Source organism: Chiloscyllium plagiosum, chromosome 10 (assembly GCF_004010195.1).
Source record: "Chiloscyllium plagiosum isolate BGI_BamShark_2017 chromosome 10, ASM401019v2, whole genome shotgun sequence".
NCBI classification, from domain to species: Eukaryota; Metazoa; Chordata; class Chondrichthyes; order Orectolobiformes; family Hemiscylliidae; genus Chiloscyllium; species Chiloscyllium plagiosum.
In genome coordinates this window covers 67,935,653-67,954,923 of record NC_057719.1, presented here as the reverse complement: position 1 = coordinate 67,954,923, position 19,271 = coordinate 67,935,653, and the positions used below count along the sequence as shown (strand labels likewise).

The 19,271-nt window shown below is 41.1% G+C and overlaps 1 protein-coding gene across 11 annotated transcripts in view; it reads right to left on the bottom strand.

The window, feature by feature from the left end:
• meis2a (Meis homeobox 2a) overlaps nucleotides 1–19,271 on the bottom strand; it is a 116,454-nt gene that overhangs the window by 57,252 nt on the left and 39,931 nt on the right. For all 11 annotated transcript variants that reach the window (XM_043698003.1, XM_043698002.1, XM_043698004.1 and 8 more), the window contains one exon: nucleotides 7,760–7,905. In XM_043698003.1, coding sequence (XP_043553938.1) covers nucleotides 7,760–7,905 — 146 coding nt within the window. The remainder of the gene's footprint in view (nucleotides 1–7,759; nucleotides 7,906–19,271) is intronic.

Sequence of the window (19,271 nt, the reverse complement as noted above, 5' to 3'; positions counted from 1 at the left end):
AGAAGACACAAGCTTTCAATAAAGGTATTTGAATCTGAGTAAAAACATTTTGCAAAGCACCCACTTCTTTATAACAAATGATTTTTTTCACATACAGAACACTGTATGTAGCCAGCCCTTTAATTCATTATATTTTACTATTTAATGTATATGTTCCCTTTTAAAGATAACCAGTAGCTTTGTTCCTCCTCCTCTAACATGAGAGCATCCCAAGCAAAAAAAACCTAATGAAACTGAATTGACTGAGACAACCTCATCTTGGTTACAGATAAAGCTTTAACTTGTCACAGGGTCTTAAACGTTGTGATCTGCAGTGAAGTTACAGAACTCGAGGCTGACTTAAATAAAGCTACACAAAAAGATCCAGCAGGATTTCACATTTCAATAGACAATAGGTGCAGGAGTAGGCCATTCTGCCCTTCGAGCCAGCACCACCATTCATTATGATCATGGCTGATCATCCTCAATCAGTACTCTGTTCCTGCCTTATCCCCATAACCCTTGATTCCACTATCCTTAAGACCTCTATCCAATTCTTTCTTGAAAGTATCCAGAGACTTAGCCTCCACTGCCTTCTGGGGCAGAGCATTCCATACACCGACCACTCTCTAGGTGAAAAAGTTTCTCCTCAATTCTGTTCTAAATGGCCTACCCCTTATTTTTAAACTGTGTCCTCTGGTTCGGGACTCACCCATCAGCAGAAACATGCTTCCTGCCTCCAGAGTGTCCAACCCTTTAATAATCTTATACGTCTCAATCAGATTCCCTCTCAGCCTTCTAAACTCAAGGGTATACAAGCCCAGTCGCTCCAATCTTTCAACGTAAGATAGTGCCGCCATTCCGGGAATTGACCTCATGAACCTACGCTGCACTCCCTCAATAGCCAGAATGTCTTTCCTCAAACTTGGAGATAAAAACACAATATTCCAGGTGCGGTCTCACCAGGGCTCTGTACAGCTGCAGAAGATCCTCTTTGCTTCTATACTCAATTCCTCTTGTTATGAAGGTCAGCATGCTATTAGCTTTCTTCACTACCTGCTGTACCTGCATGCTTGCTTTCATTGACTGATGTACAAGAACACCTAGATCTCATTGTACTGCCCCTTTACCTAACTTGACTCCATTTAGTAATCTGCCTTCCTGTTCTTGCCACTAAAATGGATAACCACACACTTTTCCACATTAAACTGCATCTGCCCACTCACCCAGCCTGTCCAGGTCACCCTGTAATCTCCTAACATCCTCCTCACATTTCACCCTGCCATCCAGCTTTGTATCATCAGCAAATCTGCTAATATTACTTTTAATATCATCATCTATATCATTAATGTATATTGTAAAAAGCTGCGGTTCAAGCACTGATCCCTGCGGTATCCCACTGGTCACCGCCTGCCATTCCAAAAGGGAGCCATTTATCACTACTCTTTGTTTCCTGTCAGCCAACCAATTTTCAATCCAAGTCAGTACTTTGCCCCCAATACCATGCACCCTAATTTTGCTCACTAACCTCCTATGTGGGACTTTATCAAAGGCTTTCTGAAAGTCCTGATACACTACATCCACTGGATCTCCCTTGTCCATCTTCAGAGTTACATCCTCAAAATATTCTAGAAGATTAGTCAAGCATGATTTCCCCTTCATAAATCCATGCTGCCTCTGACCTCTCCTGTTACTGCTATCCAGATGTGTTGTAATTTCATCCTTTATAATTGACTCCAGCATCTTTCCAACCACTGAGGTCAAACTAACTGGTCTATAATTCCCTGCTTTCTCTCTCCCTCCTTTCTTAAAAAGTGGGACAACATTAGCCACCCTCCAATCCACAGGAACTGATCCTGAATCTATAGAACATTGGAAAATGATCACCAATGCATCCACGGTTTCTTGAGCCACCTCCTTCAGTACCCTGGGATGTAGACCATTAGGTCCCGGGGACTTATCAGCCTTCTCAACGTTATTCTGAGCCAACTGCCAAATCAAGGAAATTTCCAGCAATAGTGATATTACCAAGAAGGCAAGAAACCAATCACATTGAAAAATTCTCATAGACAGCAAACCAGGATATAGAAGGCATTGCTTTTACAAATTTCGTAGAAAATGAATGCAACATTGTGTTGTTCAGATTAGAAGGTGAAATATTAAACATACTTGTAAGAAAGTGCTTTTACATACTCATTATGATATTATGTGATATGGAAACACTTCACATTACACAAATATAAAACTAGCTTTTACAGTCCAGGGAGATTCTTCAACCATAGTTATGCCATTAAACAGCCAGTTACTTTTAATTAACAAAGCATAACATTTCAGAGGGAGTTCAACAGCAATATTGCACATAAAAGTGCAAGTTCTTGTTAGTTCAGTGATTTCTAAAGTGTGCTGTCTGCAAGAACTGCAGGAAAACTGAACTCTGGATGAGTTGGCAATTCCTGAGTACAACTTAGACATATTTGTGTTTAACGTGAATCCATGGATGCCAGATGCCGTTATCAGTTTCACAGGGTACTGACAAACATTGCTGACAGTTTCAGCATCTACAAACTACAAAACTACTGTACAGTAAAGGTCCTGAAATGCAGAGGCTGATACTTGCCATGACAGAATTTACCCGCAGGAAACACTGATTCTGATTACATCAAGGTATATGGAGTCAGGTAGAGATCCTTAATTAAAATAGCAACAGCTGCTACCCATGACACCACATGTGGCACTCAACCACTGCATCCATTCTCTTACCCATACCGTACCCCAGCCACTTCCTCTAAAATTGATTACTTTACTTGAGTCAGAAACTGAACGGCCAATATCTAGCTTATTGGCTGAACCCTTGCTGGAAAAAAAGCATAGGAAGCAGCAGCCGAAGCCCTCAAGCCTGTTCGCTAAGATCAAAGTTGATCTGATTTATCCTCAATCCCATGATCCCACCTGACTTTCATAACCAATGATTCCACTGTCAAACAAAAATCTGCCAAACTCAGCCCTGAACATATTGAAATGCTTTCACTGCTCATTGGGAGAGAGAATTCCAAACAGCAATGACTCTCAGAGATAAGAATTTCCTCCCCATTTTTACCTTCCCAAACAATAACTAATGTGACACTGGTGAGAAATTTGGGAGAGTCATATGAGATTGGCCGCAAGGAGATTCCTGACGTTGAGAGCAAAAAGTCCCATTTCAGAAAGATGTAATTAGATTAGATTAGATTACATTACAGCGTGGAAACAGGCCCTTCGGCCCAACAAGTCCACACCGACCCGCCGAAGCGCAACCCACCCATGCCCCTACATTTACCCCTTACCTAACACTACAGGCAATTTAGCATGGCCAATTCACCTAACCTGCACATCTTTGGACTGTGGGAGGAAACTGGAGCACCCAGAGGAAACCCACGCAGACACGGGGAGAACGTGCAAACTCCACACAGTCAGTCGCCTGAGGCGGGAATTGAACCCGGGTCTCAGGCGCTGTGAGGCAGCAGTGCTAACCACTGTGCCACCGTGCCATGAACAATGAGAAAGATTCTTGCTAGTGAGTGGTGAGTTGCCGATTTGCATAAGTCAGCATCCTCTTTATTACCTCACTGATACAGAGTTTATCATCTTCCCACTCACCAGAGAGGAAATGGGAGGTGTCTACTCCCAACATGGAGGTCATAGTGGCAACTTGGCAATTCCAGCTTACCGCTTGCTCCTCCAGCCCTGCATCAGTCACCAACATCTCAAGAAATGCTTAATGGGCAGTGGCCACATGAACCTCTCATCTGCCAGTACCTTCCAGGTCCCTGTTGGCAAAGTGGAGAGTCAATTTCTCTCTCTCCAACATATCCATGACAAACTGTGGAAACTACACATAGCAGTTGCGGATTGCCAGCACTTGACCCAGTGCAAGACTGGGCTTTAAAGTTACAATAGAGCCAGGAATCCTGGGAGTCCCTCCAGAGGTCAATGTATTCACCTGCGGTAGGAAGTCATTGAAGGTGTAGTGCATAGATAATGAGGCAAACTTTGGGAAGTGAGAAAACTCACTAGGCCTCACAGAGAAAAACCCTCTATGAAACTCACCAAAATAAGTGGTGAGTTATGGAAAAATTATGGAAAAATTCAGCCTTCCTCCTTATTTTGAAATTCTGCCCCCTACTTCTAGATTGTACCCCAAAGTAGATTTAACAAAGCTTTTATTACTGAAAAGGAGAATGCTATCAAAACTTTTCACTCTGCACTCATCAGGACATAATTACAAAAATACCAAATCTCAAGGGAACAGCAAGTCATACTGCATGAAAGGAGGGTGTGGATTGCTTGGCAACTGGACTGAAATTGGTAGAGATGTTGCCATGGAGAATGCACCAAGTAACAGTCAGGCTTTTGCTTAAATTCAAACAATTCAACTCTAATTGGTCAAAACACTGCCATTAGGAATGCACCAACGAATGGCTAAACCCCAATCTTCTGTTCAGTTGAAAAGGCACTAAATGTGAATATATCCTTTTTATTTGCAAAAAACAAGGTCCTTAATGTAAATGTTTGTAGCTTCTAGTATTAGCAATTCCTTGGCATTTTAAAATTGATGCAATAAACTTAAATTGGTTTTGCTTATGTTTAGAATGTTGACACTTTAATGTCACCGTGAAACATAACCTAAGACAGTCATGTATCATCTCAAGTTTGGAATAAGACCATAACACTATAAGTCAAAGGAGTGGAAGTAAGGCCATTCGGCCCATCAGGTACGCTCTGCCTTTAATCATGGCTGATGGGCACTTCAACTCTACTTATCCGCACTCTCCCCGTAGCCCTTAATTCCTTAAAACCTCGATTTCTCCATTGGATTTAATGAAAGAAAACTAAACTTAACATCCAAGACTCTCCTTTCACGATAGCTATAGTTAGTAACCCAGTAAATAGAGTCATAGAGATATACATCATGGAAACAGGCCCTTCAGCTCAACCATCCATGCCAACCAAGTTTCCAAAATTGAAGTTGTCCCGTTTTCCTGAGTTTGGCCTATATCCCTCTAAACCTTTCCTATCCATGTACTTGTCCAAATGTCTTTTAAATATCACAACTGTACTCATCTCTACCACTTCCTTTGGCAGCTTGTTTCATATATGCACCATCCTCTGTGCGAAAAAGTTGCCCCCAGGTCCTCTCTCACCTTAAACCTATGCCCTCTAGTTTTGGACCCCTCCCTACCCTCAGGAAAAGACCTTGGCTACCTATGTCCTTTGTGATTTTATAAACCGCTTTCAGATCACCACTACAATAAAGTTACCTGAATGTTGTTTTTTAGAGGTTAATGAAACTAAATCAGAAATCAGTGCAGTTTGCATTATAATCAGCAATAAGACAAGAGCCTGTAGTTTTGGTGGTAAGGTCCTGGCATGGATATAGGTTTGACTGAGTGGCAGAAGGCAGAGAGTAAGGATAAAGAGGTCTTTTTCAGGATGGCAGTTAGCAATTTGTGGAGTGCCACAAGGGTCAACATTGGGGCCATCATTATTCACATTATACATTAGAAATCTGGACGAAGGAACTGAGAGCATTTTTGCTAAATTTGCAAATGACACAAAGATAGGTGGAGGGACAGTTGGTGATGAGGAGGCTGAGAGCTTGCAGAAGGAGCTGGGTAGGTCAGAAGAGTAGACAAAGAAGTGGCAGATGGAACACAATGTGGGAGGTGTGAGGTTACGCACTTTGATAGGAAGATTAAAGGCAGAAACTAATTTCTAAGTGGATAAAGGTATTGGAAATCTGAAGCACAAAGGGACTTGGGAGTCCTAGTTCAGGATTCTGTTAACATGTAGGTTCAGTTGGCGGTTAGAAAGACAAATGCAATGTTAGCATTCATTTCAAGAGGGGCTAGAACACAAGAGCAGAAATGTATGGCTGTGCTCTGGTCTGGAATATTGTGAGCAGTTTTGGGCTCCTATCTAAGAAAGGATGTGCTGGCATGGGAGGGGTCCAGAGGAGCTTTACAAGAATTGTCCCTGAGATGAAGGGCTTCTCACATGAGCAGCAGTTGAGGGCTCAGGGTGTGTATTTAATAGTTTAGAAGGATGGGGGGTATCTGATTGAAGCTTGCAGCATACTGACAGTCCTGGATATAGTGGTCGTGGAGATGTTTTCACCAGTAGGAGACCATTAGTGTTAGCCAGCCAGCAATGCCCACATCCCAAGAGCGAATAATAAAAAAAAATGGAATGAGTAACCTCAGATTGAAAGCCTGACTGTTTAGAACTGACATGAGGTGGAATTTCTTCAGCCAAACAATAATTAATCTGGGGAACTTATTGCCCCAGAAGGCTCTTGAGGTCAAGTCATTGCATGTATTCAAGCCAGACATAGATAAGTTCTTGATTGGTAAAGGGATCAAGAGCTTTGGGGAGAAGGCAGGAGAATGAGGTTGAGAAATATATCAGCAATGACTGGGCTGAACTTGATGGGACAAATGGCCTCATTCTGCTCCTATATCTTATGTTTTAATGGTCAGAACAGACAGCATTGTTTTGAAGACCATATACATGTGGTCAGCGAGTGTAATTCTGCTGTTTTATTCAGAAACATGGGGCAACATTTCTACTTTGGTTCAGGTCCTCACATCAGGGTCAAATGTGGGCCTTACACTGTGTTGGAAGCTGTCAGCTGACATCCATTTTGACTGGACTGACCAAACAGTGACCACTAAAGATGGAGGAGCAGGCAGCTTTCTGGGGCCACAGGGCCAACAGATCGCCATCCAGTGATGACTCATCAGGAGCCCCGCTGTCTGAGATTGCCAAAAGGAGTAGTAAAAGAGCTGTCTTCAACAGAGCAGGTTGAAAAAAATTTTAACGGCTGCTTGGTCATGATGATGGATGGGACAACTCACTCAGTGGACAAAACTATGGCTCAAACACCATGATGTGATTTGGGTGGTCTCCGAGCAAAATGAAACATAGCCCCACCACAAGACTATCTGTTTTGGATGGCTTTGTGGGACGTGCCACTGACAGGACAATTCCAGTGTGCAAGGCAAAAGAGACCTTAATTGACCTCTTAATCAGCTTAGCTTGACATCCAATATTTATTTAAAGGCAGGTACCCATTCCACCCCAAAATGTCTTAGGCATGGGATGGTGACAGCAAACTGGTTGGCAGTGTGAAGTTACTTGTCTGCCCACTTCGGTTCCCACCTATCTTGAGCTCACAGCACTCCAAAAGCTAGTGTTTTCAAATAGACTTGTTGGACTATAACCTGGTTTTGTGTGATTTCTAACCTTCTCCAACCCAGTCCAACACTAGCACTCCACATCCAAAGTTCCTGCCATGTTCTCTCATAAAGTGATGTTCAGAAAAAATATTTGAGAAAAACAAAACAAAAGCTTAAATGTTGAGCAAGGCTTGACGTTTCATATTTGTGGAGAAAGTGAGGTCTGCAGATGCTGGAGATCAGAGCTGAAAATGTGTTGCTGGAAAAGCGCAGCAGGTCAGGCAGCATCCAGGGAACAGGAGAATCGACGTTTCGGGCATAAGCCCCATGTTCCTGAAGAAGGGCTTATGCCCGAAACGTCGATTCTCCTGTTCCCTGGATGCTGCCTGACCTGCTGCGCTTTTCCAGTTTCACATTTGTGTACTGCCAAACACACCAAGCTGAGCTGAAAATCGACACAAAATGCAATGTTCCCAAAATAAAGAAACATTTTCTCTCGAACTTTAGACAGCATTTAAATCAACATCAGGGTTAACCAACATAGAATTTCTTTACATTGTACATACCGTGAGGTGCTGGAAGAGCCATGCCCTCATAATATTTGTCGCTACTTTGGGGAAAATGCCTCTTTTTTTCTGTCGCTTTTTATCCTTATCTGGGTCATCATCGTCACCTGTGCCCGGTGAGGCCACACTGTTGTCTAACCCATCACCTGAAATCACAGAACAAAGAAAAGCAAAAATTTACACATGGTGAGCATTCTGCAAATAACAAGCAAAAGCAATCAAATTTGATTCACGCTGATTTGTGGATAATGCAAGCTGATAACATTTCTCATTAAAATACTGGACTGTTATGTGAAAAATATTTAATGCAAGGCACTACATCTCCCAATCCTGTTTTGATAAACTTCACATGAACACACAAGTATCATTAATTCAATTATTGCCATGCTTTTGACATAGAGAAGTCGTACTCTGTCAACTAAATTTATACTCGGTTTAAAAACTGCAACGATAATTTTGTTTTGATTTCAGTTTGCTCTTTAAATATAGGGGATGGCTTAGGAGCAGATTTTTGAACTAAACGTAGATGATTACTTAAAACAAGTCTGAACATTACAGGGATTTTGCATAAGGTGAGAGTAACTATATCATGGCTCATTGCACAGAACAGACCACAGTTCATCAGCACACCCCTCCCCCAATGCATCTGTATGGGATGACACCCTCTGTCTCCCTGCATCACTGCTTACGACTCTCATACTGCTTACGACTCTCATACTTATGAGGATTTGGTACATATCAAGGCAAGGTGCCTTCTTTAAATCAGGAGTTACCTCCATCCGCTCTCACCACTGTTCTGCCTTTCCTTGCATTAATTGTGCATTAGCAAAAATCATTTACTTTTAACAGTCATAGTTATTTTTCTTTACCCTCAGGCAAAAATGCCTTGAAAGCCTGCCTAGAGGGCATCTAAATTATGTATCTAAAAAAACTCTGCACCAAGGCAATCCTGGACTCGTACTTTCTTAAAATTCATACGTGCTTGTCTTCCTGTTTTTGAGAGGCATCAATCAGAGCACCTATATATACCATATTTCCCCATTAATATTTGAACCAATAACATTAAAAAGAAAGAAGAAAGAAAGGACCCAAAGTATAATCAAATGCAAAATAAATGAAGGATACTGAAACAGCATCGAGCTTTTTTTTATTCAATAGCTATGTTTTTCTCTTGCACATCATTAGCCTAAAGCCACACGAAAGAAGAAAACAGAGAAGTGTAGAGTTTATGCTCCCTGCTGATGTTTAAGAAGCTGAGGTCCTGGAAGGACATCTGGAAATTGCACGGAGACTGTGGGTTTTGTAATTTAAGAATAGACATTCATTAGCAGTAAATGCCATAAATCCCATGCTAAGTAAAAACCTTGTTCAGAAAAGCCTAAAACAATAAACTTAGGACTCAGCATTGCCAGAGCTGCATAGCTTCCTGAGGAATGTTACAAATGCAGAAGCTAATTCTACTACTGTCTTCTAGTTATTTGATTATCAGAGGGTAGGTGGCACCGAACACTTAGGTTAAACAAAGGCCTTCTCCTTGGCAACTTTTATGCAAGTTAATTTTTTCTACTTCTCTAGCCGCAGAAGCTAAAAAAAAACCACAGCAAAGAGTTGGCAGATTAATTTTATTGACGTTTCCATTTTCACTGCAATGTGATACCCTCCATCACGTCGAAGAGGCGACCCCAGTATTTACAGACTGACAAGCCACTTCATTACAGCCACCCAGCCCCAAGGCAGCACAGCTCCCTCCATCTGCACAAATGTCAGTGCACAACCCTTCATCTACTACTAACTTTTGCTACCTCTCTATGAACGTGAATCATGACGGGGAGCCAAAAAGGTGGAAATAATCATGAAAATGATGCTGGACCAGAAACATTCACACAGCCTCATTACAATTGCCGAGCGCAGAGGGCTGGTGATTTACACCATGCTTCCACAATGCCAGGAAGGAATGCTGCAGGGCAAATTTTCCCAAATGCTAATGGTTTATGACTGTTCCTTGGCAACTATGGCATTTTAACCTGTGTGGATGTACACTCCAAAACAGAAACTGGAAATGTCTTATCATCTGTCCATGTGACACAGATGGAGAGTGGCTATTAGGAGCCAGGCACTGGGCCTTAGGGATCTGAGGTGCTGCATTATAGCCTACGGCAGTTTTGGAAAGCTGTGCCTGGGGAGAGGAATATTCTATGCCTAAAAAAAGAGGCTGGCATCAGAAGTGTGTGTGCATATTAGAAAATAAGACGAGTAAGAAGGAAAAATGAACTAATAAAAATAAACGTGTTAGGATTTAGTATTTGTCAAAATTGTTAGCTGCATCAACCTTTATCTCAAATGAACCCTTTGTAATAGGCCATCAATTTAATAGAATGGAAAATATATCAAATCCTACATTAGTGGGGTTATTTTAGCTGTGTGGTAAATGTAACATATTGACAATTTACTGAATTGTTTTGAAGCAAGAATTTTTTTTCTATAAGATAATATCATAGTCTTGGCATGGGTTAAAATTTATCAAAATATTGTTACATAAAATACTTCCCAATCTGCCTGGAACAGCCAGTACCTGAACCTCTAATTACTGAGCTCTCTTTCCATCCTGCTGTGCTGCATGCCCTCTGTGTTAACATAGAATTTTTGAAAGATTTATTTTTAAGTGACCAGATATTCAGCAGGGCATGGCCTACTGGGCTGGAGTTCTGCATAACAGCTGCACTTGCTTTTGTTGCATGCAACATTTACGAACTGCGTGGGTTTTCCTACGTTAAAGAGGAGACAGTGACCCATACCACCTTCTTTACACTCAAAGGAGCACTAAGAAATCACTCCTTACAGGCTTACCTCAGGCTTCCCTGGCCAAAACAACCTCCCTCTCCTTGCAACCCAACCCCACCACCCACCCCCACCACCAACCCCTCCTCCTCCACCATCAACCCCTCCTCCTCCACTGCCACCCCAGGCAAAAGCAGAGAGAGAGAGAGAGAGAGAGAAAGGGATTTTATGTTCCTTTCTCCTCAACTTTTCAGGCGGTATAAGCAGCATTTAGCACATTCAACCCCCAAATGGCTCCAAATGCTCTGAGCTGCAGGGGCTCATCTTTTGTTAGGCTCCCTCTATTTACTCAGGATTTACACAGGGCTCTCCAGTGAAGAGACCACATGTTACTGACAGAAAGCGGCTTCATTCACAACACATCATACAACAGGGCTGTAGCCATTGCTGTTTCATGCTTAGGCAGGATTAAGACTCCAGTAACACTGAGCCTAAAGACTCTTGCTAAATGGTAAACAAAATGTACTGGCTACTACTTAAACCAAATTAGGCAAACATAGATCATAATATAAACATGTAAGTGATAAAAAAAAGATTAACATCTTACACCTGTCTTTAAGCTTCACCTTCAGTTTCCAATGAAGCAATGCAGCACACCTCACCTACTTATTTATGCAAATTTCTTTCTGACGGTCTTCTCACCACTTATTTATATCTAGGGTCATAAATGTGGCCTCAATGACTCATGAACGTGCTACATTAGAGCTGTCCTTGAAATACAGCAAATGTTCTCACTTGTCCAGCAAAGAAAACTAGACACGTTCCAGATATGCCTAACATTACAGTCCAGTCTAAGCTTGTTGACTTGCACAGATACCTTTGGCTACACTTCCTCCCCGCCCACATGCTGTAAGAACTCTAGTCTCATAGTTTCTCCATTTTGTTGCATTGTTGTGTTGATGTCACCTTCCATGCAAATGCTGCTAATATGTCCTCCCTTTTCCACAGCCAAGTATTCTGCTCCATGACAAGGTCGTCAACTATCAGGTAGGCTCGAAACGTTGTACATGCATGAAACACAGAGTCCTTAAAAATAAGCTTTCCTAAAGGCACGGTATGTACACTAAATCCCTCTTCTTTCTGAAAGAAAGTTTAACTATACAGATTAAAAACTGAATCTATGAGACACTAACTTCTAAGTAATTTGCTGATAAGTCCAGATCTCATTATCTCTGGAGATGCTGTGGATTTCCACAGTTATCAATGATGTTGCCTGTCATTTCTTTTTGTGTTGTCAAGCTATTTTCCCTTGGATTGTTGTCGCAGTCCCAAAAGTTGCTTATCCTGACGTACTATGGTCAAGTTTCATTCCAGGTGAGCTACTAAATTATTTTTGTTCCTGTTTTGAGTGGTTCGAACGTTAGTGGCATTTACTTGTTTTGTCACCTAAGCACTTGAAGAATACTTTGAAGTTTTTGTGTTCATACCCTGGATTTAAAACTTTAGCCTTCAATTAGTCCAGTACATTTTCTCCTTCACAACATGCTGCAGTACCTATCAGGCCTCTCAACTACTGGTTCCTTTACATTTTCCTTTGCTGCTGTAGTGCTTGCTGATTCCACCTGTCGCCCCAGTACCTTTTTTGGTTACCCCTGTGTTCTGTTTGACTTATTTCACCAGGGTTGCACAGAGTCACCTTGAAAGGACTGTATCATGAGTAATTTATAGTTCCTTGTAGTACTTTGCACCTCCACCTGCATTTGCAGGTCTGCCATTTTCTCCAGAATTACTTTGAACTCAAGCCAATGTTTTTGTAGAGGCTCCTGCAGAGTCTGATCTGTTCTATATGTGAGTTGCTCTTGATCTCCCTGTAAATCAGCAGTCCTTTCGTTGGATTGATGATCCACAGCTTGTTCTCTCGGCTTCATTTCTTTATCTTCCAGCTCTTCATTCATCTTTGTGAGCTGCATGCAGGTATCCCTTCAAGCACGCATCTTCTAAGAGATGGACTGGATTTATCATGAGCTAGTAGCTAAGCTTTTTCCTCTTGAACTTTCATTTTGCTCTCCACAGCAAAGAGCTAAGACCTTAGTTCCACTAATTCAGAACAAAGTGAAGTACTCCATTCTTCTGTCATATTCAGTTCTGGAAGTGCTGCACTTTCTTTTATGTCTCAGATATTTGACTGATTCCATGTGTCGTGACTGGTCTAAGGTCACGACATGCTGGTGTACTTGTTGGATGTAGTGATTATAATGTGGAATGTGAATCTGTGACATCCAGGTGATTGATTCTAATCGCATTCCAGCAATATTAATCCTGTGAATGGAATTGGTGAACCCGAGTATGCTGGAAATATTATTATTTATGGGGTTCACCATGGCTTCCCACATTGGTACATGCCTTTTTTTTTTAAGAATTCTGGGATTGCATATTGGCACTGGACTCTCTTTGACAATCTTTGACAATAACATATAATAGATGTACATGAGGTCAGAAACTGAGAGGCCATACCGGGACCCAATAACCTGGTCAGTGATGCCCAAATTAGGTTCCACCAGGACCACTCAGCTCCAGAACTTATTACAGGCTTGGTTCAAATATGGCCAAAAGAGCTGAATTCCAGAGATCAAGTGAGAGTGGCAGCCTTGACCTCAAGGCTGCATTTGACTAAGTGCGGCATCAAGGAACCCTAGCAAAACTGGAATCAATGGGCATTAGGCGGCAAACTTCCTAGTGGTTGGTGTCATACCTCGCAAAAATGGTCATGATAGTTAGAGATCAGTCATCACAATTCCAGGACATCTCTGCAGGAGTTCCTCAGAGTAGTGTCCTAGGCCCAGACACCTTCAGCTGCTTCATCAGTGACCTTCCCTCCATCATGAGGTCAGAAATGGGACACTTGGTCATGGTTGCATGATGTTCAGCACCATTTGTGACTCCTCAGATACTGAAGAAGACCACGTGCAGATGCAACAAGATCTGGAAATTATCCAGGCTTAGGGTGACAGGTGGCAAATAATATTTACACTACAAAATGCCAGGCAATCACCATTTACAATAAGAGAAAATCTAATCCCTTGACATTCAATGGAGTTACCATCACTGAATCACCCATGATCAACATTGTGGCAGGTTACCATTGATCAAAAACTCGACTGGATTTACCACATAAACACAGTCGTTCCAAGAGCAGATCAGCAGCTACAGTGAGTAACACATCCCTGACTCCTCAAAGCCTGTCCACATCTACAAGGCATAAGTTAGGAGTGTGATGAAATACAGTAGAGAGTGTGGTGCTGGAAAAGCACAGCATCCAAGGAGCAGGAGAGTTGATGTTTCGGGCAAAAGCCCTTCATCAGGAATGTGATGGAACACACCCCACTTACCTGGATGGTACAGATCCAACATCACTCAAGAATCTGACACTGTTCAGGACAAAGCAGCCCACTTGATTGGCACCATATCCACAAACATTTGCTCCCTCCCCCATTGATGCTCAGGAGCAACAGTGTGTTCCATCTACAAGACGCACTGCAGAAATTCACCAGAGATCCTTAGACAGTACCTTCCAAACCCATGACCACTTCAATCTAGAAGGACAGGGCAACAGATTCATGGAAACACTGCCCCCTGCAAATTCCTCTCCAAGCCACACACCATCCTGACTTTGAAATATATCACCATTCCTTCACTGTCACGGGGTCAAAATATCCTCCCTAAGGGTATTGTGGTTCAATCAAAAGCATGTGAGTTGTAGCAGTTCAAGAAGGCAGCTCCCCACCGCCTTCTCAAGGGCAACTAGGGATGGGCTATAAATGCTGGCCCTGCCAGGGATGCCCATGAGTTAATTTAAAAAAAAGACAGCAGTTTTCTAAGGGCAGATAATTTTAATTTTGAAATACTTAGGATGTTGTGATGACACTGATGTGTTTCACAACACTGACACTGTGAAACATGTGTTCTTTGTCTTGCCATGTACATTGTCAGATTATAGTTTATGATCACTTTCTGGGAGAATCCACTGGCAGTATACCAGGTTGTTCCTATCATGGCCTGCAAGTACTCCTTATGTGTGGCCGATGTGGGTCAGTATGCAGTTCTTCGTAACTATGATTGTGTCATTTATTCTGTTTGTACTTGGGCCTCTAAGCTTTTGTTGAATTGTAAGGATTGCTTCATACTTGCATTGATCCTTCAATTATTCTTTCTAATATTTCTTGTTTGTCTCGCAAGTATTTTTGGAAAGCTTGCGTAGTGATGGATGTGATTACCAACTCAACAATTCTGTTTGCCAGCTCCTATTTTGAAAATCACAGAAGGTTAAAATGACTCTAAACTGGTCTTCAAATATGATGCATCTCTTTTGGGGATGCAGGCTTTCCCCAGGTTATAAACACGTGACTTAAAGCCTATTATTTTAAAAAGTTGAGTTACATACAATGGTTCGTACTAATGAACGTGTGGACTACTTTGTGCGACACTGAAAACATTATTATTTATTATTATATTTAAGATGTTTTAGGTAAAATATATACTATATACTAAGACAAACATTTGACTAATTGATGCTAGATGTGAATCTTACGTAACCGACTTACATATAAGTTCGACTCATAAACAGACTTAAAAACGGAACTCGTTTGTAACCTGGGGACTTCTTGTATTTTAGCTCTTTAGCTGTTAGCCCAAACATGTTAAGCGTGTGTGGATCTTTATTCCTAATTGCTAAATCAATGTTAATGGCTGCACCAGATACAGCCAAATCTAAAACCCATAACTCTGAAAACTGTGTAAACATTTTGAATTCTGTTAGGAGGTCTGCTGTGTCCCAAATTATATGAGGGAACTTTGTGGGCATTCTGACAATATGCTTTTGCACTTCCCTTGCTTGCTATTGATTTTACACACACTCTGATCACTTGTCTTTCTCAACTCAGTTGAACTGACCTCTCAATAGAGGTGTGTTTGCTAATCAGCAGGCTTGTTTTCAATACGCTCTGATGCTATAAAGAACAAAGACCTCAAAGGTTCTCTCCTGCACTTAAGCATGGTTTAAGACTGTTGACCATGTGTTTCACCTGTAGATTAACTTGCTCGTTCACTTTGCAAGCATGATAGGCCACATCAATTGTATGGTTTCTACCACTATTCACCAAGACATGCTAATAATAATGATATTATAATCAGTTACTAGTGTGGGATTGATTAATTCTGTGGATTAGTTTATTTAAAATAGTAAAATGTTTTACAAGTTATGAAACCAACTGATTTCTGTGGCAAACACAACACAGACTAACTGCCAGGCCATTTCGCAACATTGTTTACACAACGGAAACCTTAAAAATGAACTCTCTTAGTGGCAAGGTACACACACAACAGATGAAACAGAGATATCATATTCTGATTTGAGTATATTTTTCTTGCTGCTCATAATATGACGTCCTTTACAGGGAAGGCCAAATGCAGACTGGGTGACCACTTTACAGAACTCTTTTGTTCAACCTGCAAATACGACCCTGACCACTTGTCATTTTAATTCTGTGCCCCATTCTGATTCTGACCTCTCTATTCATGGTCTCTTACACCATTCCAGTGCAGCTTCATAAAAAGAGCACCACATTTTTTTTAATCAATTGAGTATTGTACACCCTTCAAGACTCAACGTTAAGTTCAACAATTCATGGTCATTACTTCTGGACCCATTTCTTCCTGACAGGAGCTGATAGTGATGATTCTGTCCTTCCCATTTACACCTTTCTAGACCCTTTCTTTTAATCCTACATTTGTCTCATTGTCATCTCTTTTTGTTACTTTATCTCTGGTCCACTGACCTTATGATATCCTTCCTTTTTTGTTTTCCCTTCCTTCCTTCTCTCCCAGCTTCTGTACCTATTTTAAATGTGTTCACTAATCTGGAACATTAGGTTTTCTTTCTCTTTCCAAACATGCTGCCTGATCTATTGGTTATTTCTATTGTTTTCTGGTTCTATTTCCAGACTCTGCAGTATTTTACTTTTGTATCATGTTTGCCTGTTCCGCTGTTAAAATACTTTTCCATACTCAATACCTATACAACACATTTGTATTTCAGTTCTGAATACAGGTATTTTTAAGTTGCTTTTTCCATTCAATTTTACAATGTAATTGTGTTAATGGTAGTCTGCATAGAAGTAGTTAAGTGCTCAACAGTGAGAAGTTAAATGTTGAACATTTGGTAAATGCTATTGCAATCATTATAAGAAAGAAGACATGCTTTTTTATTGGAAAGAATATGTTCATTCGTAAAACGTGAAGATAAAATATGCTTCTATCTTCAAATATAAAATGATAACTAACACTCAATGGGATTATGGTCATTTACTAACAACATTTGGGCCACTTGTTGCGCTACCTTACTTCATCAACTTTGTAATATCAGTGTGCCATCAAGTCAGGGGTGTGATGGATTACTGTCCATTTTTCTTGGTGGGTACAGCTCCCATAACATTTAAGAAGCTCAAATCATTCAGGCCAAAGCAGCCCATCTAACACCTTTAACATTCACTCCCTCCACTACATATGATGAATAGCAGCAAAATGTGCCATATATTAGATGAACTGCAGTAACTCACCAAGCCTCCTTTGACAGCAGCTTCCAAACCTGTGACCTGTACCCCCTAGAAGAACAAGAGCAGCAGATACATGAGAATATCACCACCTGCAAGATCCCTTCCAAACCACACACCTACCTTACTTGGAACTGTATCCTCATTCATTCATTATCACTGGGTCAAAATCCTGGACTTTCTCTCCAACAGAACTGTGAGTGCATCTACACTGGACTTCAGTGGTTCAAGAAGATAGCTCATCATGACCTTCTCAATGGTAATTAGACTTGTCAGCGATATTCACATCCCATGAATAAATACAACAATGTCATGAATAGACACAATATTTACAAATGAAAATCGGGAAAATCAAAGTCATTATCTTCAGTCTTGTTACTGTCTCCATCTTACTCTCTGGCCACTTCACACTGAACCTGAGCAAACAAAATCTCGTCATATTTGACATAGAACTGGGGTTCAACCTTCAACACATCACCTCAGCAACACTGACCAGGTCCATCTGTGACTTGAAGAAGCTGCTGCCAACCTTTAGTTGGTTATAATCTTAAATCTTAAGCTTTAGTCTTCTTGACAAACACATTTAAAATATTCAAAAACTAACTATTTCATCGTCTGTTTATTTCTATTAGAATATGCATATATAGTTTTTGGACAGAGGAAAAGGAGTAGGTTATTCAGCCCCTTATATCTGTTTCATAATTCAATAATTCATGGCTGATTTGTATCTTAACTCAATTTTGTCTTCATTCCATATTCCTTAATAAATACTCTTACCCAACCAAATCAATCTATCAATTGCAGTTTCAAAACTTTCAACTGACCTACCTCACCAACATTTTGTTAAGTCCCCTTGTTCTAAGCTCCCAGTTTACTAGTCTGTGCTGACTTGTCTGGAAAGGACAGGATATTGTCTAGTTGTGATGTCATATTTTTCTACTTACACAAAAAAATGTTTTGGTTCGAATAATGCATTCTCGCAATGTTAAACTTTAAGTGGACAGTTTAATTCAGAATCCCAACTTTATTTGAAAGCCAACTTTAACTCAGGGTGGGCAATGTTTGGTACGGGGAAAATCGCCAGTAAAGAATTCAGCCCAAGTTTTTATTGAGCTGCCCCAACTTAATCCTGTAGTGCCCCAATCTGGCCTGAAGCAGGACTAGCGATGACAGTAGTGTTCCTGAGGCTCGCAGGGGTTGGAAGGACTGGTTTCTGGCATGAGGATCTAGGGTTAGGCGGTCCCACAACAGCTCCAACTGCCCCACAAAGAAACCATGGAAAAAGATGCCTTTAACTACTAACCTTGGCCTTCTGCAGCCTCTCTCCAGACTACCACCAAGGCCCTTGAATCAGATTGGTCCCTTATGTGGGTCATCGTCATTTCAAGTTAAACATGTTGCGGTACTGATGCCATCATCAGTCTGTGGCTTTCATATTTTTATTAAGATCATGCCTGCCATCTGTGGCATGTGACATGGTGCTGGAATCCTGAATTAATAGAAGGAGATGGTTGGGGGAGTAATTACAAGTGCACTGTGGGAATGTAATGGCTTTTGATATTGCTGTTACCTTAACTATACCTCATACTTTAACCACTTTAACCTGCCCTACTCCCATCAAGTGGTGGAATCATTCGAGTCAGACTCTGGATTTCTGGGTTGCAATGATCGTGAACCTGGTACCAAGTTCTCAGTATGAGCATTGAGTCAGTTCTTCTGAAGCACAAGATGGAATGGTTCCAGAAGTCATTTTATAATGTTGTGACATGTTTCAGTGTTATAATCAGTGTTATAATCTGACTAACCAGATTGATTTAAATGGTGAGTCCTTCAACTTTTGACACTGTCTAAAATGGAATATTGCAACTATTCATTCGTACAACACACACACAAATACACAGTGCCTGAAATCAGGACATCCAATGTGTATATATGGCTGGATAGCTATGGTTCTCTGAGATATGGAGAAGGCAATAGGTGGTGGCACAAGTGAAGCACTTCATTAATTTTGCAATTACAGCCAGGGTGAAATGGAAGCATTTAACTATGTCTAATCCTTGGTCACAGGAGTTTAAAAACAAATCTACATTGCTACATGTATAAGTGATTTAATGCCATTTACACTG